This window comes from Mauremys mutica, chromosome 18 (genome assembly GCF_020497125.1).
Source record: "Mauremys mutica isolate MM-2020 ecotype Southern chromosome 18, ASM2049712v1, whole genome shotgun sequence".
Lineage (NCBI taxonomy): Eukaryota > Metazoa > Chordata > Testudines > Geoemydidae > Mauremys > Mauremys mutica.
The window spans coordinates 16,637,148-16,656,360 of record NC_059089.1 but is presented as its reverse complement, the minus strand read 5'-3'; the positions used below and the strand labels follow the sequence as shown (position 1 = coordinate 16,656,360).

At 44.2% G+C, this 19,213-nt stretch overlaps 2 protein-coding genes across 3 annotated transcripts; one reads left to right on the top strand and one right to left on the bottom strand.

Annotated features, from left to right (window-relative positions):
• Nucleotides 1-540: 540 nt before the first annotated feature.
• PTGES2 (prostaglandin E synthase 2) lies at nt 541-9,728 on the bottom strand. 2 transcript variants are annotated; one of them, XM_044993139.1, is made up of 7 exons: nt 9,409-9,728; nt 7,081-7,275; nt 6,362-6,417; nt 4,902-5,054; nt 4,033-4,233; nt 2,943-3,060; nt 541-2,132 (listed from the first exon to the last, which is right to left on the bottom strand). In XM_044993139.1, the coding sequence occupies exons 1-7, from the start codon at nt 9,670-9,672 to the stop codon at nt 1,980-1,982; spliced, it is 1,140 nt and encodes a 379-aa protein (XP_044849074.1). In that variant the 5' UTR covers nt 9,673-9,728; the 3' UTR covers nt 541-1,979. The 2 variants fall into 2 exon arrangements, with proteins under 2 accessions (XP_044849074.1, XP_044849075.1); XM_044993140.1 differs by lacking the exon at nt 9,409-9,728 and adding an exon at nt 8,082-8,105.
• Nucleotides 9,729-13,289: 3,561 nt separating this feature from the next.
• Nucleotides 13,290-18,938, top strand: BBLN (bublin coiled coil protein). Its single transcript, XM_044993117.1, has 2 exons — nt 13,290-13,445; nt 17,705-18,938. The coding sequence occupies exons 1-2, from the start codon at nt 13,358-13,360 to the stop codon at nt 17,899-17,901; spliced, it is 285 nt and encodes a 94-aa protein (XP_044849052.1). The 5' UTR covers nt 13,290-13,357; the 3' UTR covers nt 17,902-18,938.
• The last annotated feature ends 275 nt before the right edge of the window (nt 18,939-19,213 follow it).

Here is a 19,213-nt window from a genome sequence, read left to right as displayed (position 1 = left end):
AATCACCTGTTCTACAGACCCGATTATATTTCGGCTCTGGCAGAGGTTCAGCTAACCAGCCCCGCTTGAGAGAGGCCGCAGCAGCCCCCTTAAAAAGCTGGGCAGATGAAGCCTCCCTCCAGGCACTTGCACAGGGTGGGTATCGGACTGGGGCCCCAGGCGAGCAGCTGAGGTAACCTGCTCAGCCTGGGGACAAATCCTTCTTAGCAAGGCCCCAGGGACGTTCTGAAGCAGTGATGGCTCATTTGCACATCTGTCACCACAGGGGGTTCTGGCCCCCTAGGCCTCAGGGAGGATGGACAATTGTTAAATATTTTTCTCCTGACAGAAATTTTTTTGGTTAACTACTTCAGAGTTTTTTTTTTAATTAAAAAAAAATTAATTGATCTAATCTGTCTCCCCTTCATATCCACACATGCTCAAACATTGAATGAAAAAATCCGTAATTTTTAACACTGCAACATTATACGGTTGAACAATGTTGTAGCTGTACTTAAAGATAGCTATGTGCAGAAGTGCTTAAATAAATGTAGCCAGAGAGCGTAGCAGCAGTTTGTTTTTATTGCAAATACTCTCTTCCTCTCCCACTACTACTCATCGAGTCCACACTAGAATTTGCACCTCATTTTCCTTCTGAAGTATCCATAGATACAGTAGGTTCTGGACAATAAAACACACCTGTATCACACACTGATACTTATGACTGATAGCGAAAAGCAGTCTTCTGCTAACACAAAGTACAAGTTTCTGCACTGATGACAGATGTCATCTACACCCTCACTTTCCCAGATAACCAGTTTCCTTGAAAAGTGCCCATGATGCCATGGACAGGATTGTTACAAGTAGATAACAGGGAATTAAAACCTTGGACCATTCAGAGGATCTCTCACCCTCTGGCCTATAGCTAGAAGTGAAAGGATTCCCTGCATCTTAGCTCACCAAGACAGGTACCAACTGGAATTTCTGTACTGCACTAGGACTAGCCAGAGCTCAGTGAGGAAATACTAGTTCCAATAAGTTCACACTGTACAATGTAGCCTACAGCAATGGCTCCCACCTCCATGCAGCAAAACCTTTGGTGCTCTTGCATTACAGAAGCATCTAGAGAGCCACAGAGGATTACAGAATTTACTAGCACTCACTCAATAACAACTGATCATATGGAGTATTTCCAGGAACACTTTTCATATAATTCATAATAGGAAGCTTTTTTCAAATCATTTTGCAATAATTCTTTCTTCAGCCTACACTGTGCTCTCTGGGTCTCTATCTACTGGTAGATAAGAAATCCTAGATGCCATATACTGCATAGAAAGAGGAACCAAGCCTGTATTGTCACTAACAATCCAGAATCAGCTGTTGAAATAATTTAAATGGAGATCACCCTGAAGACTGGAAGCACATGGCCTGCACACAGCAGGATCTTTTCCATCATGCAAAGGAATTCCTTCCTCAGTGCTGCTGATTCCCCCATTGCCCTCAGCACTGTACTTAGAGGATGTTATTGCAGGTCAAATCTTAATGCCACTTAAGAGTTACACAGTACCTCAAATAGTCAGGAAGATACTCAGGACAACTTGGACAAGTGGAGATACAGCCTGAAGTCAACCCTGGACAGACCTAAAATATTTGCTTTTGCTCCAGGGTCCACTAGCCAGTATAGCAGTTTCTTTTTACAACATATTCTTAGTATGGGGCTCACCAAGAGAAAGCCAGTTTGCTGCACTCTGCTGTTTAAATCAGAACTTACCCTCCACTCCAATGAGGTCCCAGGTCAGCATCTTTTAAATGTTCCTATTATTCTAAACGTCATATGTACTTTGCTGTGCACACCTGTCCCCTCCTGCTCTCACGAAACCTCTTATTAGCTTTAAGCTGGACAATCTGCATGCTTGCACGTCAGTCCAGAGGGAGGGGCCAGTGCATTTTATTTTTTAAATAGAGGTCTTTCCTTTTTAATGTTTTTCTGTGCAAAGATTTTAGTAAGGCGGCTGCAGCAGTTGCCAGTTCGTGATTTCTGCCTCTCCAATAGCCTTTTCCATGCGAAGGTACCAAGGTTGAATATTGGTATGAGTCATCATGTCATCATAGGCTTCCAGCCCTTCCATGACCCGGAGGACCCCATACACTGCCTGTGCGGAGAGGAGAGAGAGTTTGGAATTAGTATAGATAACATTAACTCTAAATCTGGAATGGAGGTGACTTCAGATTTAAGTGTCCCAAAACCTTACTCCCTTCCTTATCACCTATTCCACCCATCTTATTAGCAGAGATTATTGAGACAGTCACAGACATTAGATGGATAAATAGGAATTGCCTAACAAAATGGGCAAGATTTTTGGGAAATGGAGTAAATGAAAAGTGATAAGATCTGGTACAGTATCCAGCTCCATATAAACTCTTTATGGAGACACTGCTTCAGAATAAAACAAAAATGATAGTGGTTTTTGTTTTATTCAATGAGAGCTAATGATGCAGGAAATGGTTTAAGGCTCAAATCCCAAAGTCTGATCTATGCATGCCAACCTCATGACCCTGTCCACTGATGTCAACAGGGCTCATCTCCAGTTGCAGACATGGAAGCCTAGTTTGTAAACTGCTTTTGTCATTACTTCAGATTGACTGATAATGCCCTACTCTGGGAAGTCATGATGTTTGTAAGGTATGTGCTTGGAGTATATTTCCCAGTGAAAAGGCTAGCAGGCTTTCTACACACACAGCCTTATTGTGCAATGGAGTAAACATACTCACCCCTCACCTGTAACACACTATTTGACAACACAACTCTCACCTCCCACATAAGACACTCGAATGATATATCTAATATACAGACCAAGAGGATATAGCACATATTTTATACATAATCATAGTCACCTCTATATCATACTATGTGCATGACAGATGATAATTTAAATACAGAGACCAAGGGTCTTGACCATTACCAAGTCAGCGAGATTCGGCTGGCTGCCACCCATGAATGGTCTGTGTTTGCCAACAGCTTTTACCCAGTCATTGGCTGCTTTGTACAAATCTTCTCGGACATTATCCTGGAGATGGTGCCTGTATTAAGAGAAAAAATATAGTGTCCTCTAACTGGTTCATTTATCTCTAATCTTCTCCTCCCATTACTCTTCCCATGGATTGATATATGGCTGGGGACAGGGAATGCATTTCAGAGTGAACGGAAAGGCTTGGGTATTTTTAAAGAGGACTATGAAGTAATTTGTGTGCATAAGCATCTCTTTAATTCAGAAGGTTAGAGGGCTCAAAGAAGTCCATAAATACTTAAAGTTGATTAAGTGGTTAAGGAGCTATTTGCTCTAGTGGTTAAAGCAAAGGACCAGAATTCTAGAATCATGGACAGCAATTCTTTCTGAGTCACTAACTCTGTGTGTCACACTAAACAAGTCAAGTCTTGACCATTCCTTGGTTAAAGAAGGCACTTGTATTGGAAAGACAGCAGAGATCTAAAAAGGAAAGAGCCCCTGGCCCTACTACTCAAATGGTGGGGCTAGTGCCACTTTAGTGATCATTCAGTTCATGGGAATAAAATATTACTTCCCAAAAGCCAGTTTGATTGTTCTGATCAGCGGAGATTTAAGTTGCGCAGATCAAACAAGTATAAATTCCTCTCATATTTTCAAAGGTAGGAAAGGATTTTGCACCACTGAATGGCATACAAGAACATAACTGGTGCTCCCATAAACTGTAATAACTGGAGTGACCTGCCTTGGAGCAAATGTTAAATTAAAAATATGTCCTTACAGAAATGGAGATTTTGCCTCTACATGTCTGATTTGAAAAATATTATGGTTCCACATATAGCAATCATTCAGATACAATGATCAGAACAGGGGGAGTATCCAAACTGATCCTTAGAACAGAATTGCATTTTATTTGCAAGGAAAATGCCTATTAACATGTGTTTGAGACACAGAGTTTTACTGTTTGAAGTTCATGGCTAAGGGTAGTTACAAAACAATGGGACAAAGAGACATTCCCTTGCTGTGTGACTGGGTCAGTGGTACCAACCTGCTCTTCAGCCTCTTGCCGATGAAGAACATGGCAACGGCCCCCACGTACTTGGCAAAAAAGCCTTCCACGGTGCCAAAATTACCCTCATGGACAATGTAATCGAAAGAAGCCAGGGCTTCCCTAGGTGTGCGGTAAACATTGGGGGAGATGAGGTGAACCAGCCAGTCATCTGCCCATTTTCGCCATGTCATTTCTTCCCTGTAGACATTCCAAGAAAGTAGTTTAAGTGAACAAAGTGGAAACATTGAATCAGAGGAGGATGCAGCTGATATCAGAATAACTGTAGCTGGAGCTTCTGCAAAGGACGAGAGTGCAACATAGTTCCCATCCAGTTTGCTCCACTGGTAATATCCCTGAACTGTCGTCAGGAGGGATCTCCCCAACTCAGCTGCTCTAACGCCAAACTCCATCTGGATGAGACAAACTAAAGCTCTAGATTCTCTTTCTATTATTGCAAGCAGGCTGGCTGTCTCATGAGGAACAAGTGTCCCATAATCATGGCTTTTCCTCAACATAAATCAATCCCAAGTGACCCCTCTGGCTAACCCAGGAGCCCAAAGGGACATCCCTCTCTGGGAAGAAGGCAGGGAGGAGAGAAAGCAAAGGAGGAAATTGGTGCAATGGTTGAGGCTCAGAGTACACCAAAGGGGGTGGGGGTGGGGGGGGAATTTCACATAGGAAGTATTACATTTTGCAAGTTAAACAAATAAATTACTCGAAACAAAACCATTCCAGTTATTTAGGGGGTGTCTGATGTGTATCATGTCAAGAGCAGCATTAGGAAGATTCTGTTTGTGTTCTCCAAGACGATACAGGAGGGATGCTGTGAAACCAACTCTGAGCCCCCTAGCACATGAAATGCTTACACCCTAGCTTCTTTGATGGGGTATACACGCTGGGTCTCCATTTCATCCAGCATGAGCCAGTATTTATTCCCATACTCGGTCACCTCCTTGCCCCGCTCATTCACAGCTTTCATAGGAGGATAAAATGACATGATCTCATCTAAACTCTTCTTCCTGAGGGGAGAAACACAGTCAGAATCTGCATGGTCTTCTCCATGTGTTACTGAAAAACACTTGCTATGAGTCCTCTTTTTGGGAGAACAAAACACTGGCTGCTCTAACAATAGAGACTTTCATAATGAGGCAGCTCAGGGGCTGTAAATCTAAGTGCAGTCTGTATTTTCTCTTTCAGAATTCCTCTCCATCCTGAAGTGCAGTTAGTCACAACAGAGACTGTAAAAAAAATTGCTGATTTTAATGGCACTGTGGAGCTGACACAGCTGTCAAAAGAGCAAACAGAGCCTAAGGCACCATAAGGAAATCAGATTCCAATAGTGGAATATTCTATTACCGCTGATAATGTACGAGAAAGAAAGATCATGGCTACATTTCTAGATCTCAGGATGAGATTGGCCATTAGGGGAAAATAAAATAAAAAAACAAACCAGCATAGTGAGCAAATATACAATTAAAATACTTCTTCTTTGGTTGTAATTCTTCCCCCACAGCGTACAAGTAACTTCCACTGGCTTCAGTGCAAATTGTTTGAATCATGCATGGGGGTGGGAGCAATAATGCCAGTGGACTTTAAAGTCTCACCTTGCCCCCCTCTAGCATCCTTTGACTTTCCAGATCTGAAATCACTGATTAAACATAAACATGTCATTTTTAAGAGAGGTTTCAGTCTGAAAATTGACTCTATACATGCATGTTATACACATTATCCCAGATATATCTTTACTGTAATGTATTGTAGTAACATTGCAGTGTGTGCATAGATGCAAGACTAAGAGGAAAATGCACTTAATGTATATGAAAAGAAAGGAGTAAAAACACACTGAAGCCACATACGTTAAAATGCACTACTATGAAATAGCTGAAATCACTGAGAGAGAGAGTACATGTAAGTTTCATTTCAAATAACCCATGGTAAGTATTAACCAGACTCCAGAATAGTCAGCTGCAGCTAGCAATGTCTCTTATGGTTAAATTTCTATACACGGATGTTTTCTATATCGGGGAGGTGGGGGGTGGGTGTGAGAGGAATAAAAGTACAAGTTGTCCCAGATCCAAGATCCCCTCCATCTCCATTCCTTACTCAAGCTCTTTGTAACCTAGATCTAAAGAGCAGGCTACAAGAGCAGCAAGTTGATTTATTTCCCGATATTCTGACTGGCCAACAAAATAAAACAAAAATCAGAGGAAGGTTTGACTCATTTAATTTGTGGACTAACTTTTATATCTTCATTGTGCAAAGGCGGAATTCTGAATTAAAAAACACCTGAGCGCGCGCTCTCTCTCTCTCTCACCCTCTCCCTTACCTGGAAACGAGATAGGTCTTTATTGCACTGATGATCACTGAAGAGTCATTCAGTTGCTGCAAAATAGAATGAAAATAAGCTTAAAAAGAGAAATTGATGGAGCTAAGGAGCTCATAAGCTCTGCCAGCTGAATCTTTCGGGGCTTAAGCAGTCCCCAAGTCCCTTCTTCCCTGAACTTTGGTTTATTTCCATAGGCAAATCTGCTATACTACAGCCATATATTGTATCTATTCTTCTGCTTGTTTTAGACGGGCCAACAGCAGAAACCAAAGTGGGTTTCAGTTTGAGCCATTGGCATTCCAGGGGGCAAACCAGCATGGTAAGAAAATATACGGTTAAAACACTTGTCCTTGGGTCATAATTCTTCCCCCATAGAGTACAAGTACCTCCCATTGACTTCTGTGCAAACTGTTTGAATCCTGCATGGGGGTGGGAAGAATAAGACCAGTGGACTTTAAAGTCGCACCTTCCCAAACTCCCTAGCGGCAGCATGGCTTATCTCTGCTAGGGAACATTGGGTGTTGTGAGTGCTCAGCAAAATACCGTAAGAGTGAGGCTAAGGAAGAGGTAGCTAAGTATACAGCCATAAAATGAGGAACAGGATGCTAAGCACCCTTGGAAATAGAGTATCAATCTACAGGCTACACCTGCACTTGGCTAGTAACCCAGTGCTAGATGTAAACCCAAGAACCACGGTTATTTGAGAAGCAGAGACTCACCAGAGTGTTTCCAGCGTTGGCTAAAAGGATGGGCACCTTTCTGTAGGAGGAAAATTTGATCTCCTTCCTCATTACCGGGTTCACCTCCACAATTTCATAAGGCACCCCATGGTAATCAAGGAAGGCTCGCACCTTACTGCAGAACGGGCAGGTTTTGTATTGGTACAGGGTCAACTGCAGGCTACCTGCGGGGAGCTGAGGGAGGAAAATGCCAGAAGTTTGTATGTTCAACTCAAATATCACCTCCTCCCCTGATCGATTTATTTTTAAATTGCTGTTGCTGATATTGGGTGTTCAGATCATAATCTGGTCATCCAAATCAAAGCTCACATCCCTGGTTAACCAGCATTTTCTTCCAATGACATTATAAATATTTAACTTTTTTGTATAATGAATATCTAATTTTCTAAATATCCCCTTATCTCTTTGTAGTAACTCCAGTCTCTTATGAATACACCTCTACCCCGATATAACACGACTCGATATAACACAAATTCGGATATAACACGGTAAAGCAGCACTCTAGGGTGGCGGGGCTGCACACTCTAGTAGATCAAAGCAAGTTCAAAATAACATGGTTTCACCTATAACGCGGTAAGATTTTTTGGCTCCCAAGGACAGTATTATATCGGGGTAGAGGTGTATATGGTTTTGCCAATTTAATCCTATAGGTTAGGGACTAAGCCATCATAAGAATGACATTCACAACACTCCTTTCTACACAAAAAAAATCCAACCCTCCAGCCTAAGAAAATTAAACAAATCAACCTTAAAAACAAACAAAAAAAAATTAAAATAATAAAATCCATAAAAATCAAAATCAAAACCCATCCCCCAAGCAGAGTTCTTATGCTGCAAAGGGATAGGTGTCAGAGATTCCATGAAGTCCACTAGAGACTTTGCTATTATCTATTTTACATGGAAGATGCTCAAATACTACTGCAATGGGCAGCAGTATAAAACCCTACATTTGACATTAAAACAAACAAACAGAAAAATACCAGTGACATGCCAGGAAACAATGACTTTTTCTCTCTTTTTTTTTTTTTCCCCTTTTTTTTTTTTTTGGTAGTGGTTGCAAGGTATTGGTTGAGAACATATAAACACAGAATCTGATCTTGCATTGTTTACACACCATATCTTCACTGAGTATGCTGCGTGAACAAGGAATAATGCATCAGCATTAGGCACAATGCAATTACACAACAGACATTTAATGTGCCTTGCTTATTAGTCATACATTATAAAACACATGCCACCATTTTACCTTGTTTCTCACTTCCATAATACCTCAAGATATTTGTGGGAAGTCATTAGTTGACGGAAAGCCTATGTAAGCATACAGAATTGTTGTTTTCCCTGTCACTTGACAACTACTTTTCTTTTTATTAATTAAAAGCAATTTTTATAGTTACTCAAAGAGGATAATGTTGGGTAGTTTAGGCCTAGATTTTAATACTTTAAATGTTGTTTCCTAACAACATCTAATATTAAGGATGTGTGTGTTTCGATCAATAGAAAAAGTCTGCTATGTATATTTAAACCTTTTCTTGAAGGGTTTGCCACCCCCAAATACTGCAACATTATGCTAGTGTATGAGAACCAGAAAGTGACCAGACTAAAAACACAATTGAAACAAACAAGACTATTTTCTTTCTACTGCCAAAAGTTAGGTATGTGTATATGTCTTGCAGGATCAGGGTCTATAAGTGTTTAGTTTTAATACACAAGAGTTATTAGTAAAATTGGTAGACGTTATTTGTTTAGGATATTGTAACCTGATGCCACCACTTGTATATTCTATATCACTTAGCATGTCAGTCATCCATAGGCATGGAAAACATTAATTAGCTGATTGTTTTTAAAGTAGCAATTAGTCTATCCAGGGAAAGCTACAAAAGGATTTGCAGAGACAGTAAATAGAGAAAGCAGCCACAGATCATTTGAGACCTTTATAGCCTTCTAATCTGGAGAATCAGCTACAGGACATTAGAGGGAAAATACTATCTGAAAATGAACAAAAATAGAAATGTCATATAGGAGAAGAAATCTGTGACTGGGTGAGGAAGAAACCTTTTTCAAGCTTCTTCCTGCCATGACACCCTCTTAAGATTTAATTAAGGATGGGAGCCAAGATCTCAGTGTGCACCCCGAAAATGGAAGATATTTGGGAGGCAGTATAAAAGCCAGGTTACACAGGAAGGACTCAGAATCATCTGTAAGCAGGGGATGGGAAAGCAGCACCATGGGGCCCGGTGTTCCTTAGGGACTGCACAGGGCTCCTGGATTTCCAGCAGTATTCTTACAAGGGGAGAGGCAGGGGGTTACCTTGGCTGCCTGCTGCTCTGCAAGGTGCTCCTGGGCCTTCAGGGGATACTGGAGAGTCTGGAAGAGGCCAACGGTGCCCCCCAGGGCAAAAGCAGCCCCCACCAGCACGCGCCTGCCCTTCAGTGCCCGGGCCCGTGCATAGCGGCCTGTCCCAAAGGGGATACAGTACCCCCTGCTCTGGGCCCGCAGGAGCCCCACGCCAGCCGCCCTCAGCCTCCACGGGAGCTGCCCCAGGCACCTCCAGCCACGGCAGGCTGCTGCCATCTTCGCTCCACGGGGGAGGAGGGGAAAAACAGCGAGGGAGGGCCTCTACACCAAGCACCAGAGGCTTTCAACCAGAGCAGAGGCGGCCTTAAGGATAGAGCGCCTCTGCTGGGCTTGTTTTTTGATTGGTTGGTTGGTTTGCTGTGCCATCATTTCTTCCCAGATGCAGTACTGCATAAGGGCCAGCATCCACATACAAAACTAGGGGGGGGGGGGGAAGCAAGCCGGGTGCCCCCCGGGGAGAGAACATTTGCCTCCCCAAATGATTTCCAAGCCCCCCCATCATTGTCAGAAAAGCCAAAATATGTACAAATTTATACTGTACAACGTTAAGCAATGAGCAGATATGAGAGATTTCATTTGTTAGATAACTTATAGAATCACAGAAAAATACTGACTCAGTAGCCACAATTTATTTTTAAGGGTCCAAGTATTTCTAAGGGTGTAATTACTCCTGGAAGGTTTGTTTTGTAAATAGTGATATTCAGGGGCCCCAAAATACCCATTTGCCTCTCCAATAACAGGACCCTAGAACTACCCTGATTGGAAATGGTTATAAATGGCACGGGTAGGCTGAAAAAATAATCACACTGTAGCAGAGAATGTAACATTCAACGTAATAACCCATGCGATGATGACAAGTGCTATAAAATCCTGCTAGGTTGGATCAGGAGCTCTCAAACATTTTCATAGTGTGGAATATATTTTAACACAGAGAGTGTCTCATGAACACCTCATTTCCTATTGCTCATAGTGCAGACAACCTCCTCTCCCATTTATTATCACATACAATCTCTGCAGGGACTATGGCAATTGCTTATGGAAAAGTCATATCTGGAAAGTATCGGTGGATGTTTAACTGTCTGATGCAATTTTTTTTGCCTTTTGAACAAAAAAGAATCAAACCCACCACCTGCTTTACTCTTAATTTTATCAGCTCCTCCCATGTTTTTTATTAATCTCTCTCACTGACACATTCTTCTCTGCTGTCTAGACCCTTTTCTTTTCCTCTGCATGGGGTCCCCTAACAGTTGGTTCCCTGCTCCCTGACTATGCTGCCCAGCCACCAACTTCTTTTCACCTAGCTCTCCTGAAAATATTACCTAACTGCTATAGGATTGCAACTCTAATCCCACTGATGTCTCCAGTCCCTGAGAGGTAGTGCTCATTTCCTCTCATTCTCTATTTATGTAATAGTTGCTCCCAACAGAAGTGGCTAGGCTAATGTTTCTTCCTTGTTTCCAGTTTAATTTACAGGTGGCTTTTAATTGTAGTGAAGAGTGTGGACATCTGTAGCAGCAGTTGGAAACAAGGAGAGCCAGCGCTATGTGGCCAATCAGATGTTTGAGAATCATCAGCAAGTATTCTTCAGCCAGCAGTTTGGGAACCCCTGGATTAGATCATTTTAAATATTATTTAAATCAGAGCATCTGCTGAATCGTTAGCAAAAACTCCAAACCACTAATCAGCTCATTCAAAGAGTCCAGTCTGGACAGTTATTTTTCCAGATATTAGAGCTCATTCCTCTCAACTACAATACATAGTGGGCCCAATTCCATCCTTCATGCAAATTACACTAAGGATTAATTTTGCTTACAGTTTGTAGTGTGAATATTGAATGCAATACTTGGGAACAGAGCTGGATGATTAAGTAAAATCTCAAATAGCCCATGATTTTATGGTAAAATTCCAAATCAATAAATAATTACAATTAAAATTCCATCTTTGTAAGTTGCTTTAGAATCACAGGGTGAAAGGCAAGGCCAAAATATTCAGAGTATCTAGTAGGTGTCATACTTGCAAAACCAGATTGATAGTTATCTGGCTTTTGCCATGATGGATAATTAAACCTCAGTACTTCATAAAGATGTTAAAACATAAAATAGGAATAAAAATAATAGTAATAGTTTCCACTTCTATAGCGCCTCTTATGCAAGAATCTCAAAGAGCTTTACTGACATTAATTACATAAGCCTACTTAGTTGTGAAATTGTATTCCACAATGCAATAGGAAGACATATAACCTCATGCTTCAGGGCAATTAACTTTTGTCACTTATGCTTGGTTATGCCCATACTATTATTTTTATGAGCATAACTGTGTTAGGACATAGGATGGGGCCCTATCCCAGCAGAATGTAGTCAGGTTATACTAAGGAAAGATACAGAATATACTGTGATGTTAAGGATATGATCCTTCATTCCTTGTGCATTGAAAATTCCAACTCAATTAGAATTAAAAAACTCCTCAAATCAGTCTTTGCCCAAGTTCAGCTCAGGGACACACTGATGCCCTTAATTGCAAGTTATTTTCATCTCTAAAGATATATCCTATAAAATGGAAGAAATTATAGAATGATCTGATTTCCCAGGACAGGTGAAGCATATGACTAATATCAAGTCTAAAAAAAGAAATCTTAGTTATAAAGAAAGGCAGAGAAAATTGTGCTTATTGTCCTAGGAAAAGAGGGAGATTTGAAAGTGACCTACTAACTGTGGTTACAATTATTAAGTGGAAAAATAAAAAACAGTTTAAACAAATTTTATTCTGTTAAATACAATTAAGCTAAATTAAACAAACCGTTAACTAAAACTGGATAGACAAAAACAGGAAGGGACTGTGCTCTACTGGCAAAAGCAGAAGTCTCGGTGTCAAGAATTCTGGGGTTTAGTCCAGTCTGTGTCACTGACTCAATGTGTGATTCTGGGCAATTTACTTAATCAGCCATCATCCTGTCTGACCATCTGTAAAATTACCTCACAGAAGCTAATAATGAATGTTTACAAAGTGCTTTAAGAGCTCCAGAAATAAAGGCTCTATACAGGTGAACATACCTCCTGAGAACATCCCATAAACATATGTCCTGAGAACAGTCTACAAAGAATAAATATACATGTAATAAACTGAGATAATTAGTATGGATGGAAAAAGGTTGAAGAGAAAACCACTGTAGAAGGGGATAGTAAGGTAAAGCTATGTGAATAATTCATTCAACACATTTTCTGGTTCTAAATTGGTCTGTGAGTAGCTGATAGATTAGTTCACTTTATTGATTGGAATTTATTTGCTGGATCATTTCTGTGAATAACTTCTGATCAACAGATTTTTCTCGAGCAGCTGTCAGCCAAAATCAAGCTGTAGGGCTTGGTTTTGACGGGGACACACAGGCCTAAACTCTGACTGGATGATGGTGCCTCTTACAGCCACCTCGGCTGTGAACCCAAGGTCACATTTGACGTCTGCAGATACTCTCCTGAGTTCGGTGAATATGTTTTGCACCCATGTAAAATCCTGCCAGCAAATCCCTCTGCGATGACTGCAGGGAGGAACATAAGCGCCCAGGGAGGTTGGGGGTGGGATCCCGCCTCTCTGTAGGCAGACGCCCCCCACAACTATAAAGTCTATTTGTTTGCCTCTCGCCCGCCCGCGCTGTTTGTCAGCCCCTCTCTTCCCATAACTATAGACTTTACCTGGAGCGGGGCGGGGCTAGGAAGGAGGTGACCCCACACCCCCTCCCTAGGATCCCGGCTGAAGTCTGCGAGTGGCTAGGTCAACCCAAGCCCCGCCCTTTTCCAGGTCAGGGGGCGGGACCTTCCGCCGTTCCATCCGGGGAAGGGGCGGGGCTTTCCCCTGTCTCGGAGTCCGGCCGCGACCTGGGTCCTGTCTGGCCGCGGGACTCGGCGGCATGTCGGGGCCGAACGGGGAGCCGCATGTGCCGGCGGGAAACGTCGGGCGGGGCGAGGAGGGGGACGGTGACGGGTTCGGGGAGACCGGTAAGAGAAGAGCGGACAAGCACCCGCCCAGCATCCCCCTCCCTGGGGCGAGCCCCGGACCCCACTGCCCCCCCTCCCTGGGGCGAGCCCCGGACCCCACTGCCCCCGGCCCGCTCTCAGCCCCCCCCTCCCTGGGGCGAGCCCCGGACCCCACTGCCCCCCCTCCCTGGGGTGAGCCCCGGACCCCACTGCCCCCCGGCCCGCTCTCAGCTCCCCCTCCCTGGGGTGAGCCCCGGACCCCACTGCCCCCGTCCCGCTCTCAGCCCCCCCTCCCTGGGGCGAGCCCCGGACCCCACTGCCCCCCCTCCCTGGGGCGAGCCCCGGACCCCACTGCCCCCGGCCCGCTCTCAGCCCCCCCTCCCTGGGGCGAGCCCCGGACCCCACTGCCCCCGGCCCGCTCTCAGCCCCCCCTCCCTGGCGCGAGCCCCGGACCCCACAGCCCCCGGCCCGCTCTCAGCCCCCCCTCCCTGGGGCGAGCCCCGGACCCCACTGCCCCCCCTCCCTGGGGCGAGCCCCGGACCCCACTGCCCCCCCTCCCTGGGGCGAGCCCCGGACCCCACTGCCCCCGGACCGCTCTCAGCCCCCCCTCCCTGGGGCGAGCCCCGGACCCCACTGCCCCCCCCTCCCTGGGGTGAGCCCCGGACCCCACTGCCCCCCCTCCCTGGGGCGAGCCCCGGACCCCACTGCCCCCGTCCCGCTCTCAGCTCCCCCTCCCTGGGGCGAGCCCCGGGCCCGCTCTCAGCTCCCCCTCCCTGGGGCGAGCCCCGGGCCCGCTCTCAGCTCCTCCTCCCTGGGGCGAGCCCCGGGCCCCTCCCGGTTCCCAGCACCCCACACCTGGGGAGAGCCATGCCCCGCCCTCCCCAAACTCTCCCTGCGCCTAGCACCCCATTGACTGGGTGAGCCCCAGACCCCTCCTCCCCAATCCCTTGCTCCAAACATGCCCCTCTCTCCCTAGATAAACCACAGACCCCTTAGCCGGCTTGCTCCTAGCACGTGTACCCCACCCCACACACACACCCCTATGGTTAATGATGATCAGATACTCAACACAACAAATACTAACAAGGGGGAAGGATTGCAAGCCAAAACAGGGAAATAACAGGTTAAAGACTATTGAGATGTATTCAAGTCAGCAGGGCCTGATGACATTCATACTAGGGTACTTAAGGAACTAGATAAAGCAATATTCAAACCCTTCACAGAGCACAGGTGAGGTGCCAGAAGACTGGAGAAGGGCAAACATAGCACTTATCTATAAAAGGGGGGAAAAGGGACCTGGGGAATTCTAGCCCAGTCAGTCCAACTTTGATACTTGGAAAGATAGTGGGGTATAAAGAATAGCCAGCATGGGCTTGTTAGGGACAAATCCTGCCAAACCAACAAACTTTTCTTTGGAAGGAAGTATCTGTTGGGGTCCTGCAGGGGTCTTGGGTCTGGTGGTATTAATGAAAATATTTAATGACTTGGATAATGGAGTGGAGAGTATGCTTATACAATTTCCAGATGAACAACAAACTGGAAGGGGCTGCTAGCACTTTGGAGAACAGGACTGGAATTCAAAATGACCTTGACAAATGTGAGAATTGGATTGAATTCAAAAGAAGAAGAAATTCAATAATAAATGGAAAGTACTTCACTTAAGAAGGAAAAAAAATCAAATGCACAACTACAAAATGGGGAATAACTGACTAGGTGGTGGTACTGTTTAAAAGACTCTGGGGGTTATGGTGGATCACGAATTGAGTATGAAAAAAGGCAGATATAATTCTGGGGTATATTAACAGGAATCGTATATAACACACAGGAAATAATTGTCCTGGTCTATTCTGCACTGGTGAGGCCTCAGCTGGAGTGCTGTGTCCAATTCTAGGCTCCACACTTTTGCAACAATGTGGACAAATTGGAGAGATTCCAGAGGAGAGCAACAAAAATGATAAAAGCCTTAAAAAACTTGACCTATGAGGGCTTTTTTTTTTTTTAAACTGAGCATGTTTAGTCTTAAGAAAAGAAGGCTGAGGGGAGACCTAAGTCTTCGAATAAGTTAAGGGTTGATATAAAGAGAATAGTGATCAACTCTTCGCCTGTCCACTAAAGATAGGACAAGAAACAATGGGTCTTAATTTGCAGCAAGGGAAAATTAGGTTAGCTATTAGGAAAAACTTCTGAACTATAAGTGGTGTTAAGATCTGGAATACACTTCCCAGGGAGGTTGTGGCATCACCTTTGTTGGACAAACACCTGTCAGAGACAGTTTAGATTTACTTGGTGCTGCCATAGTGCAGGAGGCTGGACCTGATGACTTCTCAAGATCCCTTCCAGCCCGACATTTCTATGGTTCTATAAGACTAAACCACCCAACACCCTAGTTTGGTGCCTTCTAACAAAATCTAAGAGCACCTTTTCTGAAAAAATCTTGGAGGATTTCTAGGACTAAAAAGGCCTTTCATCATACTGTTCTGGGAAGCACCAGTACAACTAGTTACTAGCCAGGAAGGGAATAATATGTTTCAGACCTTGCTCTGGCTCCTGATGAAAAAGGGATGCTTAGCTAGTCTTCTATGACAATTCCTTTGGGAATTTGAGCTTTAGGGACTATCACCTGCCTCAGAGATCCTTTCTGCTGGGTCCATTTGAGCTGTCAATCCAATTTAGAACTAGATTCTGAAGATGTCAAGGGTGTTTCTTCCTGAAATCACTCAGATCCTTAGCTGATGATTCTTTTGTTACCAGGTATCTCTATAGTTGGCTTTGAGTGGGAAGTCCTTAGATATGAGTTTCTAAATAATCTATCATATCTCTTAGCCTGTCCCACAAAGCTCTCCCAATTTGGAAGCAGGGACTGCACTGTTTTCTATCCCTGTGCATTCTAGTCTCAGGAAGTCACTTCATAACTTTAATTTAGAATAATGTAATATCAGAATTAAGGTATAGCATTAATCGCTTTCAGCTGTGGCATATGTGATTCAAGGACTTGCCACACTGTCTTCTAAAAGATTTTGGGAGAACAAGTACTTGTGTTCAGGGTATTGGTAGCTGAAAACAGCTTCACTATCATTTTCTCCCACATGCTCCCGATGCCTGAGTGCAAGCTGCAGAGAAGTCCCATTCAGACTGTGGTCTGTTGTTCTAAACAATGCTGTTTGAGGACTGGTTGTTGCTGCCCCTTGCTGTGTTCAGCAGAACAGGTTTAGCTATTTAAACATTAAAAATATTCTCTTTCCATGCAAGCTCTGGTTGACCTTGCATGTGAAGTGAAATCTGTGGCTCCTCTTGAGGCTTGAATTAGATCATTTTCTTTGTAGATGTACATGAGAACCACATTTTTCCTTTTACTCAGGGCTTGGTGTGAGTGCTTTTTCCCCCTCCCCCTGGGAAGAAGCAGCATCGCAAGTAGGTTTGAATGGCCTGTTGGACCTGGTTTGTGCTGATTGTATGGCATGATACATACATAGATCCTGCAGGGTGGTTTACAATGAATCCTTGCTTCCTAGTGTAGTGTTTTAAATGGTAAAGCAAGACCTATGTGGTCTCTGCAGTATTGAGACCTGGATCAACAACTTCAGAAATTAAGGGGATAAGTGCTGTTCATGGAAATCAGAATTGGTCCACATTCATCCTTCTGGTTACTTTTCCCCTTAGGACCTTATGAGATGTTCCTATTCAGCTCATTCAAAGGGGCTCCACTGCATTGCTCCTTTCTTCCTCTATCCTTGCTCCCACCACATCAGCTGGTGATGTTCTGGAATTCTTTTTCCAGATTCTCATGTGCCAGGTCCTAGAGTGGCAGCTCTGGAGGTTACACTCTCTGTGCTAAGCTTCTCAACAGCACCCTTTCAAGGTGCCTGTACCCTGATTAGGCAAAGCCACCTCTAGGAAGGGTGAAGAGATTAATTCAGCTTTTATCTATTCAGCCCTCTTGCAATGTGGATCCCTGTCTAGTGGAAGCTGGCCAGAGCCCAACCACTTACTTGAGAGATTACCAAACAGATGGCAATTTCCTTCCTGGTCTGTGACACAAGTAAAACATCCTAGATCACATTACCAATCCCCTGAACTACCCAGTTTCCCCACAGACCTAGTTTCACCAGTAGATGTGATGTATCATGATACAGAGAGGATGCATTTGGGATAGAGGACCTTCCCTGTATGTTCTGAGGTATATTTGCAAGAGGCCTTGCTGCCTGATACCTTCTTAGAATGAGTGGTGGTTGTACAAGAATTTAAATTATTCAGGATTTTTTTTGTTCTCCTTCCTTTAGAATATGCAGCAATAAACTCCATGCTGGACCAAATCAACTCCTGTTTGGATCACCTGGAGGAGAAGAATGACCATCTGCATGCCCGCTTGAAGGAGCTGCTGGAATCCAACCGTCAGACACGCCTGGAGTTCCAGCAGCAGCTGAGTGAAGAGCAGAACATGCAAGCTGATGTGCAGGGACCACACATGGACATCTAGTTCCTTCTGTTTGCTGGACACAAACTGTCAAATAGTTTTTACTTCCAATGGGTCCACCATGGTCTGTGGTTTAATGTAAAACTTGACTAGAAAAGGTACTTGCTGTTGTGCATTCCCTCCAGTGGTTAAATGTTCTGCCCTTCTCTGTGTCTGTCTTGTTTTCTCTTTGTGACTGATGCTGCATCAGCAAATAGGTGGGTAAGGGGAGAGATGAGGAGTCAGTACTTCCAGCTCTAGCTCTGAGCAGACAGTGACACCATTAGAAGTGGGTATAGGAAGCCTAGGCTGCAAGTGTGGGCATTCATGTATAGGACCCTTTTGCCACAATTCAACTACAAAGGAAAGTGGTGACTGTTGTCCTGAGGACTGTCTAGAACTCTACCTCACAAACTCTTCTCCCCCAGTAAACTGGGCTTCTAAGCCTTACTGCTCTGGAGTTCCATAGCAAATGGTGGCTCCATTCTGGCCCCAGACTTGCTCTCAGTGTTAATTGTGGGGACAGTAATAGGCTTCTTCTGGGGCTTAAATCATCTGGTTTCTTTAGCCCTGTGGCTGCAGCCTCCCTACAGTCTACACTTCAGTTAGGTTTACAAAAGTTCTGTGATGAGAAACGCTGGCTAAATGCCAGGACTCCAGTCCACGCATTCCCCCTTCAAATGTAGTGTAAGCCACCATCAGGCTCTACTTAATGGAGAGTAAAGAGCAGATGAGTAACTCCTTAAACCACTTAGAGACTCAGCAGTGGCTTCTGAGAGGTATTACCATATAGCAGCCTAATCTGCTCCCCTTGTAGTGTCACAGCCACATCGTGAGAGAGGGTAGGAGGACTGCCCAGCAATGCTGTCACGTCAGAGTCCTTCCTGAATGTCTGGGTGATAAACATGTTTGTAAGACTGCATGACCACTGTAACTCTGTGAAACTGCTTTGATTGTGTCTGTGGCTTCTGCTGGCAAGGCCCAGCATTGTGAAGTGACTGTCACTTTGTACAGTTAATAGTATTTATAAAGAAACTTTTAATAAACCAGCTTAAACTGAATGTCCTCCTACAAGCATTTCAGAGGCAGCCTCGCTTTAAGTGCTGAGAGATCAAATGACTGAGCTGCTTTCATTTTCTAGTCTAAAACTGGGTCCTGAGTGAGTCTGTTGCCTAGTGCACTGGCTTGATTCCATGGGAAAACATGTGAAAGTGCATAAATTGTGTTCGCGTGGGGCTGACTCATCTGCCAGCAGTAAAATTCTGCTCATATCAGTATCATGACCTGTGAAAGGGGAACCACCTTAGCACAGCAGGAAGCAGATGGCTAGTACAGT